This window comes from Falco peregrinus, chromosome 2 (genome assembly GCF_023634155.1).
Source record: "Falco peregrinus isolate bFalPer1 chromosome 2, bFalPer1.pri, whole genome shotgun sequence".
Lineage (NCBI taxonomy): Eukaryota > Metazoa > Chordata > Aves > Falconiformes > Falconidae > Falco > Falco peregrinus.
The window spans coordinates 64,660,347-64,681,310 of NC_073722.1; the positions used below are offsets into that span (position 1 = coordinate 64,660,347).

The 20,964-nt window shown below is 44.8% G+C and overlaps 1 protein-coding gene across 8 annotated transcripts in view; it reads left to right on the forward strand.

Moving 5' to 3' along the window:
* The window catches only part of ADGRL3 (adhesion G protein-coupled receptor L3), a 342,991-nt gene extending 322,421 nt beyond the window's left edge, over window positions 1-20,570 (forward strand). For 3 of the 8 annotated variants that reach the window (XM_055796407.1, XM_055796408.1, XM_055796413.1), the window contains 3 exons: window positions 5,013-5,141; window positions 8,656-8,673; window positions 10,712-17,818. In XM_055796407.1, the coding sequence (XP_055652382.1) occupies window positions 5,013-5,141; window positions 8,656-8,673; window positions 10,712-11,517 (953 nt within the window). In that variant the 3' untranslated portion in view covers window positions 11,518-17,818. Of the gene's footprint in view, window positions 1-5,012; window positions 5,142-8,655; window positions 8,708-10,711; window positions 17,820-19,534 lie in introns of those variants that run through there. The other 5 variants (XM_055796409.1, XM_055796414.1, XM_055796415.1 and 2 more) reach the window with 5 other exon arrangements.
* The last annotated feature ends 394 nt before the right edge of the window (window positions 20,571-20,964 follow it).

Consider the following 20,964-nt stretch of genomic DNA (forward strand, 5'->3'; position numbering starts at 1 on the left):
TTTTGTTCCTGAATGATGCAGTCTAGATTCTGGCAACATGTGCTTGTCATCACCATTTTCATCCTTTGCTTTCAGTGAGTGGATAAATCATACTTGTGTTTAACGAGGTGCAGTTTTCCCATACAGTCATAACACAAAACTCTTCCAAAAGTTATTTCTGTGTTCAGTATTGTCCTGCGTCAAGGACATCAACTTCTGTCTTAGAAAGGGAAGAAAAAGGTACCGTTTGGTTGCATACTGTCATTAAAATAATACCTGCTTTCTCATGCGCACAAAGCAGCTGTCTGAATCCTGTGTGTGTGGTTGCAGTGATGGTAAAAATCGTGGGATTTTTATTTTCTTTGTCCTGGTTGATTTCTGTATCAGATTTTCTCAGTTTGCAAGTCAAAAGTGCAACTCCCCAGATCTTACCCTGCACCCTGAGCACAGGCCATGCCTTCTCATAGCCTTTTAAACCCAGTAAGAAAGGCTGGATCTTTGGTACTTGGATCATGATGATCCCTGATGCTGTGAGAGGGACAGGAGCATCTGTGTGTTACCCAACTAATATTTGCCAACTGCAACAGCACTGTTCCTTTCTTCTTGTGGTCACAGTCTGTAAATCCTTCACTTGAGTAAATCCAGCATCATGAAACCTTGAACTGAGCACTGGCATTTGAATGTCATTTTGGATGTCAGAGCTGGCCTGGTAGCTGTGTTTTGCATTAAACTTTAATCTTTGGTTGAATATAAGTGTAAAGAAGGAGACTTGGAACTTCAGTTATATTGGTGTGGTTGGAGGGAATATTTTTGTTGATGTTAGAGTTCTGCTGTTAAATGTTTGCTTGTTGTGATGATCTCACTGCACTGAACAAGGAGATGCCCAGGTGAACCTGTGGGTTTGAAGCCCCATCTTTGTTCCAATCCCAAATTCATGCTCCCACATGTACACAGCATGATAGAGGTTTGGAAGTGGAGTGCATTTGCTTTCAGTTGGGTAGTCACTCTTTGAAGATAGTTGAAGGCAGTCACTCTAACTAAAGCAAATAGTGAGTGGTGGCTGTGTGCTGGGCTCAGGTGCTTTGGGAGATGGTAAAGCAGGGATTTGTATGGGGAGTGGTATTGCTCAAAGGCAGAGAAGCAAGGATGACACAGGGCTGTGGGATATGCGGGGAGAAACCAGTGTCCCATCACAGATGCTGAGAGCCAAGGACCTAGTCATAAGTGACTAAAAATAAAATGATGAACAACTGCTGCTTGCTGAGGATATTAGGCACATCACCAACTCTGAGCCAGACAGCTGCTGAGGGTCACATCCCAAGAGTGTTCTTCTGGGGAGGAGATTTTGGGCGGTCGATGGGCACCTGCAGCCCTGCTCTTTCTGCTTTCCAGGTCCCCAGCCGCACATTGACCTTTGCAATCACAGCCCCAGTGCCCAACCTTTGCTGTGCACCCACATATGGGGCTGCAGAATAAGCCTTTTTGCTTTCTCTCATTGTATCTTGGGAAAGCATGCCGCTTTGATCCTGTGCTTGCTTTATTGGGTTTTTGTTGGCTGTTCATTACCAAGGCCATTTTCATGCAAATGGGGTCACAGTTTGGTAGTCTGTCTGCTCCTGCTCATGCCTCATCTGCAGACTCTTCCTAATAGCCCTGTTGGTTGCTATAGCAATGATAAAGTATTATGAAGAAGGCAGGATGATACTTAAATGTATGGCTGATGTTACCTTTTTCTTTCTCCCTCCCAGGAAGGAGAAACCCAATAATGGTGATTTGTTTGGTGTATTATTGTTTTATCTAAAGCTTTAACTGTAGTCTTTCTGGAGCCTGAATGCAGTCCTTCTCTCTCAGCATCCTTTGAGGCTGTGAATTTTGCAGCTTTAAAGCAGTTAAGGGAGAAACAAGAGCTCAAATTAATGAATGCAAGCTACATATCTTGTTTTTAAGATGCCAAAGATTACATTTACTGTGACCTGCAGAGTATGAAATCTGCCGTGGCTGGCCCACTGTGACAGGAGCCTGCTGCAGAACGCTTAGGGCCCAGCTGGGTTTCTGAAAGTATTGAAAAGGAGCTGAACATGTTAGCAGTGGGTTTGTTTTGGATTTGCATCAAGAGAATTACTCAGCACTGCCACCAGAAATCGCATTTTGGTCAGAGAATTTAAAAATCTTAATGCCCTCAGCAGTCAAGGAAGAGGAAGGCAGAAGATGCAGCATTTTTGCTCAGTAGGTGCATAGAGGAATGGGTGGCTGTTTCATTGTACCAAACCCCCTCTTTTACGCATCCAAGAGAGCAAAAATTAGTTATTCTGTATTTTCAACTTTTTGCCAAGTTTATAGTCAGAATCATGTATCTGCATTAAAAATTGCCAGAAACTGTCTAGTTTATAACAGCCTGAAACAGCCAGGTTTGTGTTGGTGTGAATTTAGCTCGCATCAGAGCCCACCACCCCTGTGAACGTAGGCGAGCGAAGCATTAATGCTGACATAGATTAGTCTCTTCTCTCTTGTCACTGAGAGCATCCTCCATGCAAAAGACCTCAACCTGCCCATCCGTGGTAGGATCAGCTTGTTCCCGCTGCTAGGGATAGCTAGACAAGATCAGACGGGGATATACCGAGTGAGATGCTCTTTCTGGCAGTTGCCATTTAAAGATGCCTCAAGCAAAACTATGTGGCAGGTATATTCTTCTCCATACCAGATCTCACAGGGACCAAGTTGGAGGAGATTGGGTTAAATCTCAGCTGTGAGGATTATATCACTTCTGAATTTATGGCTGGCATTAACTCTGGACATTCCCATTACCTGTATGAAAGTGAGTCACTTTTTGAATCTTTTATGGCCCAGCTTGATTAAAAGTGGGATGAAAGCAGAAACAATTTTAATGGACTTAGTACTCAACGCTGGTATAAAACTAGTGCAAGAAGAGAAGGGGTTCCTACAGTCCCTCATCCCAGATGTCCGTGAGATTGATGAAAAATACATTACCAGAAAGAATTGACTCATTTACCTGTAGTTACATTTAAGGTTGCTTAGTTAAGCATTCATATAATGTTTTCTTACAGGAGACAGCTTTGTTTCCTTATTTCCAAACACAGCAGCTCATCTTGCTTTCCATCAGCATAGCCAAAAATATCAGGTGAGAGAAAACAAGTCTTTTTTTTCCAGCTGCATGTGTTGAGGAGCCTCCCTGGCATGCAGCCCCCATACAGTGCTGCCTTCTACTTTGTCCTGTGCTCAAAAGACTGATTAAGTGATCTGCTAACACCATATGCCTGGGCTGGGAAGGGCTAGGGGAGGATGAGGGACAGGCAGGAGAGTGGTCTGCTCTCTGCTCTGCCTGTGCAGACACAGAGAAACACTGTCCTGGGAAACGGAGCCAGGCCAGTAGACAAGCACTGCAGGAGGCAACTCTGGAGGCCTCCACCTAGACTTTAGGTTTGCCCAATTTTTGCTTTTTAAAAAAAATAATAAGTAGGTGTGAGCTTTTAGAGAGCTTACCGCTAAGGGGATTGGTACCAGCCAGAAGCCCTTGGGGCTTATGTATCCTTAGCAACTCCATCAGAAAAAAAAATAAAAATAATCAGGTAACGCAGGTAACGAGTTGCAGAGAAGAGATTGTGCCCAGCACTCTACTTGCCTCACAAAGACTGCCTCCGCTGTGCCACAGGGCCACCTGCACCCCTGAAAGAGACAAATGGGGTCTCCGTGCCCCAGCCACTGAGAAAGGCATCCCTGCCAGGGTTGCTGGGTTTGGGGATTGGCTTTTTGGTCACTTGTTTGGGTTGAGGTTATCAGATATTGGTGACAGTCAGGTAACGTGAGCCCGCTGATAGCTCTGTCCTAGCAGCTCTAGTTGCCCCACCAAAGACTTACTTTCCTGGTGGAAAGATTTTGTCTTAACAGTGTAGCCCTTGAGGTAAAAACCATGGTGTGTCCTTGAGTATTCCTGCTGTATGTCTCTACTGATGAAAGTGGGAATTGTCCTGGGGACAAGTTTTTGAGTCGGTCATCTCTTTGCATCCCAGAGGAGATTCAGAGCAAGAGATTAATGGGATTTTTGGTCCTCTAGGTCAACTAAAAGGTGGGGGGAGGTCTTTGCTTCATGGGTTGATGCCTGTGATAGTAATCAAGGTAGGTCTTGGCAGCCACTTGCCAAGCCATTATGAGTCCTGAAAAGCACAGGTCCAGAGGCTGCAACTCCAAGGGATAAACCAAAGCAGAAAAACTGCTGGTTGTGTGCTTGGAAACGACAGCAAAGAAGTCTGATCTGGCAGTGGGGAAACAAGGTGTTTGTGGGGTAAACAGAGCTCCATGAAACATGCATCTCTGTGGCTGCTTTCACTTCTGATAAAAATGCCTGATGGAGCTGTGGTGCTCTCGCCTCCAGGGGTGGATTCAGGTGGTTGTGTATGTGCTTGATGGTGGTACCAGAGCAGCAGCTGAAGTGAAACTCACCTTCTTAGACATGAGAAACGGCTGCTCTCTGATAAGTGCCAAGAGCCTTCAGAGAGGCTGCATTACTCCATCCTTTCTTTTCAATACTGCTTTTTCAATTTTAGATGTGTTGCGAAGGACTGGTAAAAGAGATCCTAGCCCATAGTGGGAGTTGAATGTGCTGTTTTCTGTTAGTCATTATATATATATTTTTTTATTCATTTGGCACTTTCCAGAGAGTTTCCCCCACACACACATTGTGTAGGCTGCCATCTTCCTTTCTTTCTTTGTAGCAAGCATGTGGGCATAGCCTTGCTTACACTCCAAGCGACTGGGGAACCACCATAAATGTAGCTTATCTGCTTTCTGATACATTTTCTTTTGCATTGGTTTGGATTTGTGCATTGTCAGTAACATCTGTTCTGCTTTAGTGGCATACAGTTTTCTGAGTCTAATTAGCTGGCTGCTTGTAATCAGGACTATTTCAACTGTTGTCATTCTGAATGTTCTTTTTCCCTTTTTTTTAATACCACATTTGCCTGATTGACCTTTTTTGTTTGTTTTTTTTTCTCTGTCTTTCTATCGGGCTGCTCCAGGAGCCATGGCTAATCATCTTATAACCAATGCTCTGCTTCGTCCTCATGGCACTAACAACCCTTATAATACATTGCTCGGGGAATCGGCGGTCTATAACAACCCTTCTGTCAGCATGTACAACGCACAAGGTGTGCTGGAGTTTCTCTCTAATTTTTCTAGTGAGAATTCCATTTTCTGTGGCTTATTTTGGCCCATTTCTTTCTTTTTTTTCTTCCTTTATTTTTTTTCTTCTCCCCACGCACACACACATTTTTATTTTTTTTTTTGAACTGGGCACAAATAAAAGATCCCCTCCCCTTTCTTTCATTTCAATGCATCTTTCCATCTTCCGGAGGCTTTTTCTCCATGAGCAATCAAACTCACTTTGAGAGACCCTCGTCAGTTCTACTCAAAACATTCATAGTGGTTTTGATTTTTATTTTTTTATTCCCCCAGTCTCCTCGCTTTTGTATTGTTTTCGTCTTGTGTGTATATTTTGTCAGATGCATCCACTTCTTTCTTTGTTGTCTGCACATTTTCTTGTTAAACCATTCATTTCAGAAACAGGTACACCTTTGAAGGTAAGTGAAGCTAAAATGGCCTTTGCACCAAAGCTGCTCTCATTTGAAATGGCGTAGAGAAATGTGGTCAGTGGCACACCGGTTTGCACAGGAAAAGAAATGTAAAATGAAGGAAAACTGCCCTTGATCTCTAAGAAAAATGACAGCTGAAGTGAGGAGTGTGTCAGCTCCAAAGAGCAGAGCTTAGATGTTGTAAGAAATGTTTTGCCGTTTGCATTACTACATTTTGTACGTCTACTAGAAAGCAACCCCCCCCCAAAAAAAAAAAAATAGAAAAAGGTGTAGAGAAACTGGCAGCTCTTGCATATTCTCCTTTTGGCAATGGGAAATAGACAAATAGAGTCAGTTGTACCTAATGGAGATTTCTTCTGTAGAAATCAGTCTCTTGTCACCTACATGTTTGTCTGTACTCTGGCTGTGGGAAAGATCCATATTTGTAAGCTGATATCCTGATGCTTCCGTGAGGGAGAGGCAGATGCATTTAAGCTGGGCCTGAGGAGGAGCTGGGGAGCGTGGAGCTCTGCCAGCTCCTGTCTGTTGGTGGCTCCATCCTGCTCTGCCACTTCCATGGATTTTTTTTTTTTTTGGTTTGCTTGCAAGGTGGCTGAATCATTACAGAGTAACGCTGCATTCAGGCACAAGTATGTCAGCACTCTGTCAGCTCTCCACACCCAGTGAAGGCGTCCCTTTCCAGTAAAGGATCTCTAAGGAAGGGAAGATAATGATGGTTATAATAGAAGCAGGAAAACCCCCTTTGTACTATATGGCAGCATATTGTTTACAATAGAAATAGATATTGAACTGTGTCACTAGGGTATTTTCATTCAAAGCACAACAAAAGCACACGTTTGACCTTTTTGCTGTTGATTAATTTCCTAAACTATGCTAACTTCATGCAATAAATTTGCTTCCGTTAATGCTTTTTTAAAGAGGGCTACTGTTAAACATGAAGTGCTCTGAATTTTAAGAACTGCAGTGTACCGCAAATGTCGAACTAAGCTTTGATGTTCTGTATAGTTTCTTGCATGATAACATCAAGATTTGGGGGACTTTTAAATCAAGTGGCAGCACATAATGCTAGGTCAGCATTTGGCTTAGAAGTCCTGATGTTCAGGTCTGGGTACCTCGACATAAGTGGTTTGGGCAGAAATGTGACAAAAAGGTTTTATGTGCATTTTAATAATCTTGTGTTCTTCCAATTCTTAAAACTAGATGCTGATACAGTTACCTAACAGCATTTTATTCCACAAAAACAGTGTAATTGATTTGCAAGTGCTATTCAGTGCAACACAGCCAGATGGATCCTGGGTTAACGGTTGGACTTGATCATAATCTTAAAGGTCTTTTCCAGCAGAAATGATTCTATGATTCTATGGGTAACAGAGAAACCCTACCCAGGCTCATCCATGGGAGATAAAGAAAGAGAGTGGAACCTGTACTGATCCCATTTAAGCCCCTGGAGCTTTGCCATTGACTTCAGAGGGAGCAGAACCCAACCCATTCTTTTTCAGGAGGGTGCAAGTTACTTAATGACTGTAGAACTGTTGTAGCTATTGCTTTTCAAACTGGTTACTGTCCCTGGACAATTAAAAACTGTGAATATTAGGAGATCGCACAACAGAAACAAAGGCTAGCAAAACCAGCCAGGCCTAATGGCCTCGGTGGTTCTTTGGGATTTAAGGATGCTGCACCAGCAGGCACACTAAAAGATCATAGTGCATTGTAAAAGTAGACACTGTCACCATCTCTGGGCATGCCTTGGTTGGGAGCAGCATGCAGTGAGGACATCACTGGCTAACGTCATCCACCTAACTCATTCCACATCACTAAGGCTACGAATTTTTTTGCACCTTCATCTACTACTTCTGGTTCTGGCCATTGACAGGGCCAGGATGCTGTAAGAAACCTGGGGCTTGATCTGGCTCACCCCTTCCTTTCCCCTTACCCAGTTACGTGTTTTAAAAGACCTTCTCTGCTCAAGCTGAAACTGCTCCATCTGCAGTACAGACTAACCAGGGTCTGGGAGCCCTAGAAAAAACCCTTGGAAAGAGGCAGGGAAGCAGACCCTAAAAGGCAAAAGTCCCATTTCCTGGTGGTGAAAGTGATTCCTCGGTGGGACACAGTGCAGAGCAAGGAGGAGATGGTAGGTGGAGGGGTCTGGCACCCCGCAGCACATGGCGTCCACTTACCACTCTGATGGACATGCGCTGACTCGGTCTCTCTGACGCAGGAGTTTCTCGAAACGGCCTAACTGCTTTTGTGAGAGCTAATTTTAAGAGAAAGCAGCAATCTCATTAACAAGCTCTGGTTAAACCCCAGCGTGTCACAGACCCTTGCAAAGTGGGAGGCTAAGAGTTACCACTGGCTCTTCATCTTCATCTTTGGATCTTCTTGTTTTAACTCTTTCTTCTCAATAGCTTCATTTAGCAATGCCATTATTCAAACTACCGTTCCTCTTACATTTTTTTGCTGCAAAGTCCACGTAGTTTGTCATTTGTTCAGTTAAAAAAAGAGCAGACTTACTGAAGTTTCTAAAATGCCAGCAGCCCTGTGATGAGCAAAGTCATACTCTTACAAAGCACTGTTGCAAAGGATGGACGGCAAAACATTTTTAGCAGGAAATGGATTTTGGTTTCAACTACCAGGGGTTATTATAACTAACAGTAAGTAAAGCCATTAATTTTAAGACTTTGGAAGTGACGTTGACAGTGCCTGTCTTTTCAAGCATGACCATTACCAGCTTTAGACTTTTCTTATATTTCCAGGCATTATTTCTTGATTTGTGTTGCACGCTGAATGTTTTACAATGGCATTGGAAAACGTTTTTAAATGTGATAATTTTTTTAATAAAAATGTAGTCTATTGAATATTGTGCGTAAAATAATTTTTCCTGTCTAAAATGTCAATATTTTTAACCTGAAATAAACCATGTAACAAATTCATGTATTCTGGGCAGTGGAAATTATTTCCGTTAACTCTCTTTTCTGCATATCATCAATTTGCTTTTTGCTCATGTTTCTCCTACTGTCGCTGTAAGCTTACTTGTTGTTTTTTCTTTCCTTTTCTTCATGCTGTCGTTTAGAGCCCTACAGAGAGACAAGTATGGGAGTAAAGCTAAACATTGCATATCAAATGTAATTTTTTTTAGTTCACTTTTATTGCATCACATATAGATGATGTAGTTAATAAAGGAAATTCATCTCACAGTTTTGAAAACAAAAGAATATGAATATACATATGTATATATACGTGTATGCGTGTGTGTGTATATATATATGTATGTATACATATATATATATGAGAGTAGATGATGCTTTTTTTGTTTAATTCTCATTTTTTGGTATTGTATACCCAGCATAGTTTCTCATATAACTGTGCGTATTATTTTTTAAAATGTCACGTTTTTATTTGCAAGGTTGTGGCATTTTTATATGTCGTGTTTCATTGCAGACCCCCACGCTGTTCTCACCTGCGATGCCTCCATTTTATTTCCCCACCAAACCCCAGATCTATGCATTGGCAGCAGAAGTGCAGCACTCTGTGCCTCAATGCACACGTTACTCAACGTGATCATCAGACAGATGCTGTTGTACCTGTCACCCATTACATATGGTCCTCCACACAAAATGCTCGCTTTTCATTTCTCCCCAAGCATTGTGACTCGGTTGGAAAGCTTCTATTGTGAAAATCAACGGCTTTGCTCTATGTCTGTGATGGCTAGTTGATTTTTTGACATAGCTCCCTCATTTGTTGGGAAACACGGGATATGGCAGCACCCTCTAAGCTTCAGAAACCTAAAAGGTGACCAACATATTCGGGGCATTTCACTCAAAAGCAAGAAGGCAGCCTGCAGTAGCACTTTCCAGCCCTTGACAGGCAGCAACTACTCTGTCACAGATATAGACCGAATCCTGTATTTTCAGAAGGTACACATGCCATGTACCAAGCATGGTACAAGCAACCGTTCATCTGAAATTGTCAGCTAACAGCTCCTCTGATCCACTGTGGCTTGCTGGGAGTTGCTTGCCGTGTTTTGGCAGTGCCCGAAGCCCTTAGCTGAAAGGTTGACACGTTATTTCATGCATCCCCATGCCCGCACTCCTTCCAAGGAGGCTGGTAATCCTGCATAGGAAAGCAGGGTGATTTAACTGCTGGGCCTAAGTTTCTTCGCCCTTGCCCACTCGTGCTTTGTGGCTCTCAAAGCACTTCCCCACCATCTCCCATAGCGTGTTGGGAAAGAGTGGAGCTCCAGCCTTGCAGTAATTGTGTTGAGACACCTATGGAGAGGAGATAGGCAGTTAGTGGGGGGGCACCCTGAGGCCCTGTTGCTCCCCGCAGGTTCCCTCAAGCCCACCGTACCGTGGCAGTGGTGATACTTGCTGTACTTCCCACTGAACCCCTCTGCTTTAACTTGGCAAGTGAAATGGGAGCTATTTTTAAAGGCTTCACGAGGCCCTGCAATGGCTGCCGCCAACATCGATTGTATTAGAAAATCCCCAGTGGCCAGTGTGGAGTAAGTAATTTTGGCCATGCCCTTGTGCCAGGAGAGGCAGAGCATTTAGCCGTGTGCCAGAAAAGCCTGGGCCAGGGAGCACTTTGTGCCGCTGCCGTGCTCATCCCTGAGCCCCACCACCAAGGCCTTACGCCTGCCCGCTGGCAGCCTGCCCCGCAAAAGGGGAGAGCGGGTTTATTTTCCTCTGGAAAGGATGTGCTCCCAAACTTTGGGTGATGATTAACCTGGGCTGGAATACTTTTCCCTCAGGTAGGGGGAATTGCCCCCTTCCTCCAAATCGCCTGGGAGGGCAATTAGGACCAGCCCAAGGTCACCTATTTCTCAGCTCCCCTGGGGAATACGTAGAGCAAAGCACAAGAGCTGTAGGAGGTACTGGCCAGGAGAGTTTATTTCTTCCTGCTGGCTGTTGCTGCATCAAGTCACATACTTGATGGCCCTTCCCAATTTTTTCATGGGAAGACCTCAAGCCAGCTAGCTGGAGCTGCGCCCCTCTATTTTGGCCACAGCGCTGTCCTCACCACTGAGCCCAGCAGCCACGGCAGCCTAGGAAGGGGGTTTGAGTATGCACGTCCCGCGTGAGTGTCCTGTTTGTACAAGTCACCCTCTCTTGTGTAATGTTTTTCAGAGGGGCTTCTGAACAATGCCAGGGATACAAGTGTCACGGATACTCTACCACTGAATGGTAATCACGGCAACAGCTACAGCATCGCCAGCGGCGAGTACCTCAGCAACTGCGTGCAAATCCTTGACCGCGGGTACAACCACACTGAGAACGCCCTCGAGAAAAAGATCCTGAAGGAACTCACCTCCAACTACATCCCTTCCTATCTGAACAACCATGAGCGCTCCAGCGAGCAGAGCCGCAACTTGATGAACAAACTCGTCAACAGCGTGGGCGGCGGGAGCGAGGACGACGCCATCGTGCTGGACGACGCCACCTCCTTCACCCATGAGGAAAGCCTGGGCCTGGAGCTCATCCACGAGGAGTCAGACGCCCCGCTGCTGCCCCCCCGGGTGTATTCGGCAGACAACCAGCAGCCCCACCTCTACAGCCGGCGGCGCATCCCGCAAGACAACAGTGAGAGCTTTTTCCCCTTGCTGACCAACGAGCACACGGACGACCTCCAGTCACCCAACAGGGATTCTCTCTACACCAGTATGCCTGCGCTGGCTGGCATGCCAATGACAGAAAGCGTCACTGCCAGCACCCAGACCGATCCCCCGCCGGCCAAAAGCGGTGGCAGCGACGCTGACGATGTTTACTACAAAAGCATGCCCAACCTCGGCTCCAGGAACCACGTCCATCAGCTACACACTTACTACCAGCTAGGTCGAGGCAGCAGCGATGGTTTTATAGTCCCACCAAACAAAGAGGGAACCCCCCCGGACGGCAATGCAAAAGGACCTGCTCACTTGGTCACTAGTCTATAGAAGATTCAGCAAAAAATTAAGCAAAGAGACAACAAAAAGCCCCTCCGTAATGCTCGGTTTACTGTTCTGAGTTAATCCAAACAGTGGTAATATTGTGTGTACTCCTAAATCTTCATGCTGTTCAAAAGGAAACTCTCAGACTTTTTTTACTGGAATTTTTAGGCCAGCCCGGAGAAGACAATAACTGCTGCCCCCCTCTTCTCCCCCCATCCTCCTTCCCTCCAGACAGACTTCATTATGTTAATGAAAGAGATAGATAATGGCACACTTCGTGGCCTTCTCAAGTTATGCCATGTTTGTTTAAACAGTCCTTGATGCTTTGTTGCTCTTAATACCAAGGACCTGATTTAAGAGGGGGAAAAAAAAAAAAAAAAGGCAAAGAAAAAAAAAATAAACAAAAGGCCAAAAACGTGCATTTGAAACTAGTAGGCGATGATGCATCTAGGTGGGAGCGCTGCACAAAAACAAGCTAGCAAAACTGTTTCTTACCAATCCAGATCACGTCATGGGTTTTGGTCACTCACAACTTGGTTTCACTGCAGCACCCTTTGCTGTGGGAGCAAACAAAACAAAAACAAATTTAATGAGACGGAAGGGAATCCTAGAATTCTGTGCTAAATGCATATTTTACATTTTGCTGTATTAACGGATGATAAAAACTAATGGCAGAAAAAGAGAAGCAAACAATTTCTATGTAATGTACAGATACTAGCATTGCACATATAGTCTGCTTTCTGTTCCTCCAGAACTTGCGTCCCTGTTAATGTAGTGGAAAAAAAGAAAAAAAAAACTTTTTTCTGTTGTGCTGGTCTTGTAAGTTTGTCTACCAGTAGGAGCAAGGTTTTTCATAACTCCTCTTTTTTTCTTTTTTCTTTTTTTCTTTTTTTTTTTCTTTTTATTTTCTTTAGCGTTTTCCAATGCCCCTCACCTCCATCCCCTCCCATCCCAGTAAAAAAATCTCACTGGGAAGAAACAGAAAAGAACATCACTTTCTAAGGACCATATAGAAATCACCATTTCTTTTCAGCCAAGACAGTCTTTTTATTTCCTCGATGTATTAACTTTTTCAGCCGGCATATTGCCGGCACACCTTTTGGCAGACTCTAGAGCAGGGTGAGCTTCCCCGTTGACAGTGCACAACTGATCATGATGATAATCCTGCAAAGCATCTTTGGCGAGCAGCCCCGTAGCCAGGCCGTAGGGTCGCATCCAGAGGCAATTTCTATTTTTTTTTTTTTTTATCGTCGTGGCAGGGCTTCTACAGGAGACAGCCATTTCCCTGGAGGAGCGAAAGGCCTTCATGGCTCCATCTGGTCCCCAGTTTAGGCACTTGTACTGCAGTGGTTAAGATGAAAATCGATTGATGCGTAGTGAGCTAAAAAGTACTTTGCGGTGATTTAAAAAAAAAAAAAAAAAAAGAAAAATCTTCTGTTCATTATTTTTCCTAACAGGAAATTTATTTATTTGACAGGATTTTTAAGTAACATAGGCTTTCTGGAGGTAAATTAGCAGCACGGAGTATGAATTCTTTTTTTCTTTTTTAATTTATGATCCATTTTGTACGGTCTCAACAGTTGAATGACCTCATTACTAATATTTGTTGTAAAAGTGAAGCTTGTTTGCCAACCAATAAACAACTGATCACAATTTAGAAGATACTGTATGTATGTACTGTACGATTAATCTCTCTTTTTTTGTTGTTGTTGTTTTTCCTCTCTCTATTGTTGTCTTTAATCTCCACTTCTTTATGGCATGGGTGAGCAATGCCAAAGAAAGGAGGCCTAACCTGAGCAATTTAAGCACGAAGGTTGTGCAGCTATGGCTGACTAGAAATATCAGGCTAGCAGTACTTGTTTAGGGGTGAGAACAACACGAGTCAACATTTGTTGCAGGTGATTCTAGGTCTGTTTTGTGCCTACTGTATAAACTAGCCCACAACATGCGGATGATTTGAGTATAGTATTTCATGTGTCGTACCTTTTAATCATTGTAATGATTTTTTTTTTAAAAAAAATTTTTTTTTTTTTATATTTTGGTTCTTCTGAGATTAAAACTGCTGGTAGCATGTCAAAGAGTAAAACAAGTCCCCGTTAGGCCTCCTCGGTCGTTGTTTGCTGTCTCTTTATTTTCTTGCTCCGGGCATATGCAAGGTGCCAGCGCCATCCTGGGCCACATCGCCCTTCCCGTCCCAATGGCTCACTGGCGTTCTGCGGCTCTCCTCCGGCCTCCCCTTTACAGTCCCTTGGGAGCAATTAGGATTCATCATCAGGATATAGAAAGCCACAAAGTAGAATAGAAAGGTTGACAGTGAAAATAACCTCCTCTGGACAAACTCAGTACCAATTTCTCGGTATGTGATTTTTCACAAAGCCCTCTCATACTTTGGGCTTTGGGTTCTGGTGCTGCCTCCATCCAAGCTGTCTCCATCCAGCTCCCGTCAAGCTGGATAAAAGACAAAAGATTTGGAGCAGGCCAGTGACGCTTGTGTTAGACAAGATATTCCCAGTGTCGGAGGATAAATGCAGCAGTGGAGCAGCTCTGCCTCCATCCTGGGGTTGTCCTCGTGAGGGGCAATGCTGCTTGGTGCTGCTCACCAGGGGCTTGTCAATGGGGAGAACCAGGGGGTGGTGGTATTTGGTGGTATTTGGAGTCTGGTTTGAGTCACCTGAGTCGCTCCTGCAGCCAGGCACTCAGGCCAAAACATCTAGGGAAGGAAACTTCATTTCTGACCCAGCACCAATTGCAGCTGTGCCTCTTGCCAGGTTTAGGTTTCAGCAAGGGAGATTGGGAATCACCTGGCTTTGTAGCAAAGCAGCCACTGGCCAGCCAGGTCATGCTCTTGCCTCCCTGTTTCAGTTTATTTTCCATGCCAGCAATGATGGAGCTGGGCAGAGCATGCAGGGTAGACCTATGCATGCAGACAAATCAAGCATTTAAGACCCACGTGGTCATAGCAATCCATGTAGCAGCCCAATGGAGGCAGCTGAGGCTTGGAATACTTGAAGTACCTCTTATTTTGGAGAAAGTAAAAATTGTCTTTTACTGTATTAGACAAAAAGCTTTCCAGCGATATGGAAGGATTGAACTAATGTGGAGGGTGATATACACCATAGCAAATATTGTCATGATAAAATGGGAGGTAGGTAATTAACATGGTATTTGCCAGCATGTTTGAAACTATGCAAGAGCAAACCAGTGGTGGATTTGCTATGGGATGATTGCATTCTGCTGAAAATCTTTGACTTTCTTTACTCTCAATAGTCATTCTTCCCCAGCCTTTCTGTGTATTTTGGATTTATCAGTGGGCAAGCTGTTTTTCCCCTCTTCTCCATCCCTGCTCACTCGAGGTTCTGTCTGCCAGCCCACCATGCCTATTAGCACTTTGATTGCAAAAGAACGGTGTTTATTTTCAAGCTGATTATTTCCATCCCCAGGCTGCTCTGGCACCACAGGATTTGCTGTCGGTGCTTACAGCTTTGGAAACAGCTGAATCACAAAACAGAGGGGAAATAGATATTAATAATTATATTAAACCAAAAATTATTTAAGACTGTAATGGAGGGAGCAGGATGGGGATTATTTTTGTCTTTTTTTTCCCCTTGAAAACAGGCTTTTGTTGTGTCAGAGAGTTGATTATGGGCATGGTGAAGGTTTCTGCTTGTTGATAAGTAGCTCAGTAGATACAATTCTTAGCCACGTGGCAATGTACTGGTGTCTTCTGTGCAGACTGCAGCATGTGAAACTCAAGTCAATATTAAGTCCTCAGTCCCTAAAATGCTCCTGGGGTATGAGAGAGAGCTACAAAACTTCTAAGGCATTTCTTAATACTGAGCCAAGGCAAAGATAAGAGAAAATAGCTTGATGAAGCAGTAGTAGTGATTATGGTGTTAAATCCATACCTATGCTCGGGGCACATAACTTTGCAAGCTGGGTGGAAGGGGATAATCAGCCCTGTACTAGAAGGAACTTCTTTTTTAGCACTTTGTTTAACAAAACAAAAAACAAACAAACAAAACCCCGTTTGCCTTATAAGGAGAAGATTAAAGCTTCATCATTCAAGTGCAATAAGCATCCCACTTTCAATGAAAACCAAACTGAATATAGGCAGACAGTGCTTGATAGAATGAAAACATCACCCTGATACATAGAAATCCCTTTCTGAAACATGGGACCACCTTTGGGAGGCACAGGTTGCCAGGCATGTTTGGAGTGAGAATTGTCAATGTCAATTCCTTGCTTGAGCATCCTTTTGGAAAGCTTTGCTTGCAGGTGGGAAGAGGGGGACAGGGAACTACAAGGCTCCGTGCCTTGCATTTTACTTGAAATCATCTCAGGATGCTTTGCAAGTTGTGAATCCCTCTTTTTTCTCCTGACTTCTAATTTGCATGGGACTGGGTTATTTTTCCTGGGTAATCCCATTGCAGGCTGCCCTGTAACAAGCTGACTCACCAGTTTATTGTTCAGTCCCTGTGTTTTCCACTGCTTAAGGACACTGACTCCAATGGGCAATGCCTGCCCATTTTTTGCAAGAGCCATAAGAGACTAAAGATGTCTGCAAAACATGTGAAGAAGAGACACAAGGGGAATAACAGGCCAAGAAAGACTGTTTAGGCTGGAGGGTTGCTACGGATGGGGTGTAGTCATCACAGCTTTGGAGGCACTCTGTAGGCAATATTACTTATCATGGTGCTGTTCCTTTCCACCTGTTGACTGCATTTAATTTCCTGAAATCTGTGATGGTTAATCTTTTCCCTTCCTCCCTGCCCCCAGGTAATGAGCAGTGAGATGCTTCAGAGGGCCAAGGGAAATAGTGGCGGTGGTGGGAGGTGCTTAGCTCCGGGGAGTGTCTCTGTGTGTGTCCCTATCACCTGAATCCCCCTTCCCTCTTCTCTGGCCAGCTGGCCTCTCTCCTACACACCCCCATATGCTCTGGATCTCACTAGTTTATAAAGAATATAATACCCTGCAGACTTGCCTGGATAACAGGGATAAAAAGATAGCTCATCTTGTTAAAAAACTATCTTGAAAGCCTAAGAGCACCGGCCTGGTCATCTCTCACACCCTGATCTCCTTACACTTAGAAAGAAAAGTACTTTATTTTTAGCTACCTGCTGCATTCAGCTAGACTCTATGCAAATTTTGTTTAATGAATATTTTAGGGTTTAAATAGTCTGTGCTCATGAACATTACATAAATGTCATGTTGTCGCAGGCTCTCTGGTAACCGTGGAGAACATCCTGCAGCGTAAAGCTGAAATGAGATAAAATTGGTGATGAATGCTCCCAGGGAAGGCGGTGGTGGTTGCGTTAGCGGTGGCCATCCTCAGCAGGGACTTTAGCAGTGCGGCCAGGAGAAAACACCCAAAGGGGTACCCTCCGGAGGGCAGCAGCACCCCCTGCTCTGCACCAAGAGTCATTTTGTTCAGTGCAGGCAGCTGGTATAGAGCCAGTTTTGCTCTCCCAAGGGCTTTGGCAAGCCCTGGGGTTGCATGGATCATACACCAGATCATGCGTCACCCCGGTTCAGAAGGGATGGTCTGTTTAATGCTGAAATATTGAGACTAGCCAGAATAGCTTGGAAATCTTCCTTTTTCACATCAGAATAGCTTTCTACAGGTGCTTCCTGTTTATTGTATTTGGTACGCCAGAAATATGGTGATAGTCTTCTCCAGCAAAATGGCAACAACAAAAAAAATCATCCGACCTATTTGCTGTCTTTTTATTTCTTCATCCTTCACATATTTTCTTTTCTTATATTTCTACTCTTTAAATATGCTGTACACATGTAAAAACCCAAGTTAAAACCTCAATAAATAAAAATAAACCATGTTGGTATACAGAGCAGTTATTATGGGCTGGAAGCAAATGCTTGATATTTTGACAGCATTGCTTAAAACCCCAAACATCAACTTAAAAGACACAAACATAGCCACTGCACAACCTCCTCAGCTATTGTGCATGGGAATACTTGTACAGATCACCTGATATCTCCAACTGCCACTTATAATTGACTGCATCTTATGTTACAGCTCTGGAAAGGTTATTTCCAGCAGCAGGATGCTCGATGGGTAAATTATAGCTGTAATAAAGCTGTTTTCAGCCTGTCTTCTCCCACTTCTTTCTGAGGTATCTCAGGCAGAGTTTAATTTGGGTCCCCACGGCAGGAAAGCTCAATGCAGGCATGAGCCCTGCAGCCTTTGTGTCCCACTGGCAGCAAAGGCTTCACCATTCAACAGGCACGAGCCTACGGTAACATCCACTAAGAAGTGTTTTGGGGGGATGACTGTTGAAAAACCAAGTGGTCAACGAACTGAGCGGAGGATTTCTGGGTATGCCGCTCGGGAAGCAGCACCACCTGGCCTCAGGCACCCCTTAGCACTTGATTGCACAAAAGCTGGAAGTGGGGTGGGAAAATGGACTTCGAGCAGGGGGACGTAAACAAAAGCTCCTAATTTCTGACAAGGCTTCATCCTGTGGCTGAAATGTACCAAAAGCAGTTTGAGTGCTTTTGGTAAGCAGGTGGAGAGAAACGCGGGGTCTTAGAGTGCAACGTGCAACGGGAGGCCAACTTGAGACAGGCTGAAGCCTTGCTGCGGCTGTTGGGTGCCTGCTCTGGCTGGCCCCTGGTTTCCTCACCATTTAAAAAAATAAGAAAAGGAAAGGAAAAAAAGGAAAGAAGGCTTTATGGTTTGCCACCAAGGACCTCAGCAGCTTTTTTTTTTTGTGAGCATCCCTCCCTGATAAACAGATGAGTTGCGTATGCTGCAAGCACCTCTGCTCTGCCTTTTGGTCACATTGGCCTCACCCTCCTTGCTTGCATTGCTACCATTCATACATAGAGACAAAAGATGTCATTGCTTAAGCTGCTGTTGGTACCAGCCAGAAAAAGTGCTTCATATTAAATAGGTGGAATTTTGTATTTGTTTTTTTCTGAGATGCACTGTGCACCCAGTCATTTTTAGCTGCTAGCAGTTTGCGTTGCAATGCAAAGTAGCCCTCTGAGCTAGCAGCAGCAGAAACGGAAGGAGAAAAATCATCCCACTGCTTGAAAGGAAAAAAGAGATGAGCAACAAGGAAAGGATGAAAGTCTCTGCTCTTCAGAAAAAGCCCAAAAGAACAGCCAGAATAGCCAAGCTGGGAGATGCCCAAAAAGTTGCCAGCTCTGTCTGCCACACTTCCCCTATGGTATTTTCTACACTGCCATGCAACACAGATATGCTGGCCCTTGGGTGGGTGGGAGATGAGGTGAAACGATTTACACTTAGAAAATGGCCCCAGGACATCTCTTAATTCTTCTTGAATGTGTCTAGCCTATTTTAACCTCTCCCTGAAATATCATTTATTAAAAAGCCTGCCTGTGTTTACCCCGAATTGTATGTGGCTGCCTCTTCCCTATCTGCACGTGTGAAAGAAGGCATTTTCCTCCCCAGGCCTGCGCTGATTGCAGAGGCAGCTCTAATGCAGAGCACTCGGGATGTGAAGTACCCTTCAGATAATGTCTGATAGCAAAACAAATCTGTTTACTCTGCAGTCATTTATACTGACTATTTATTATTAAAGGGGGAGGGGGGGGCACAACGTCACAAAAAATGGCAGTTTGATCAAAGAAGCCCTGTTGGGCTTGTACAAGCTGGTGGTTGCAGCTTGGCTCTGAGCTCTCCTTGCTTGAGCTGGGCTAAACCCAGAGGACCCAAGGGGCACCTTGGCATTGCCCTTCATCCGGAGAACAGTGGGCAGCAGTGTCTCATACTGCTGGTCCTTACACCATTTAAAAATAACTGGCTCGTGTGGGGCCATAGCCAGGCAAATTTGTACCACAGGCCTCAACAAAAAGGTTGGTGGTCCTGATGGGATGCTGGACCATAAATATCATTACCTCTCTGAGCAAGCCTTCCCTTTCGAGGCAAGCCTGGGCATCTTGTGCTTTGTTTGAGAGTGAAAATGGTCTATAAAATAGCTGATGGCTGCTGCAGGGTCTTGCTTTGGGGCTTTACCTGCTCTCCTCTTGTTTTCCACAGAAAGCGGAAGGACGCCCAAGCAGGAGCCAGTCTTCAGGCGAGTTACCATGGAAGACAGTGTCATCTAGCGCCCAGGTGCCCGACGAGCCTGTCTCGGCGAGCCCATGCCGGTGTGCTGCCACAGCTCCTCTGTGCCTCGGTTTACCCATCCCTCACTTGGGATCATGCAACAGGAGAGGCCAGAGAAACTAGCCTCAGTCAAAACCCTGGTTAGACCCTCGTGTCCCCAAGGAGAAGACAGCCCGTCTGTGATTCCCGCTGCCCCTCACACGGCAGCACCCTGGGAAGCACCCTCGCCGCTTGGTCGCTTGCTTTTTTTTAAGATGAGCAGAATGGGAGAAAAATGTCTTTTGTAAAAAGAATCGAGTTTTATCTGCTCCAAACATTGGCTTTGCAACTTAAAAACACTTAAAGATGGCTGAGCATGCTCAACTCTCTGTCCTGAGCCCCTCTCCGTGCTCGCAAGCTGGGCTGTATGAAGGAGAGCCTGCTGGATCCAGGTCCCTGTTGTAAATACAGACCTGTCTGTGCAGAGAGGTAATGAGGGAAGGAAAAGAGGGACACAGAAATAATCCTTACACCAGAAACTGAACTTGCCAGCAGAGTACTGTTGAGCGAAGCTGTTGCTTGTAAATAGGGACCGGCATAGGAGTCCAGCAGTGGCTCCACTTGGCAAAAGCTTCTGCAGGGAAAGCTGCTCAGATTTTATTGTCTTGTGTAAATAGAGATATTTTTGGGAAAAAACAATGAGCCTTAGTATCTTGAAGATAGCGTTTCTCAATCAGCTCAGCTGGGGATGGATATATAGGAAATCACAGCTCCTGCCCAGTGGAGGCTGGCGTGGGGTCTCGTAGCCAAGCTGTGCTGCCGCAGCAGGCACAAGAGGCACCTGAAAGATGACAGATGTGTCCAGCAGAGGACTTGGCAGATGTTTCTCCTTCATTCCTGTAAACAGGGTGGACTTGCTGGGCCCATGGTCTCCACTGGTGTAAATACTCAGCTACAGCCCTCAGAGGACTTGGGCTGCTTGGTGCAGGTTGGGGGGTGGGGAGGGAGGGGGTGGGGAGGGGGGGTGATGGGCAGAAATTACCAGAGGGATGCAAACCTCATTGGTGTGGTTCCCCCAAGGCTTTTAGCATTCATTTAAAAAAAAAAAAAAAAGAAAAAAGAAAAAAAAAAAAAAGAAAGAAAATAAAAGAAACCCTGAAGACTTGTTAATGATGTAATGGTGTTGGGCCAACTGTTCACCTGGGTAAGTGGAGGCATGCGTAGACATCTGTGTTCATCTCAGCTGGTGCCTGTATGTGCGGTTCTCCTCAGCGTGTGTGCAAATGCGTGTGCAAGACCATGCCCTGTGCAGGTGGCTGCCAGCCAGTGCAAGTCCCCATGTCTGCATAGCTGTGTCCATGAGAGAAGAAGAGAGGATATGG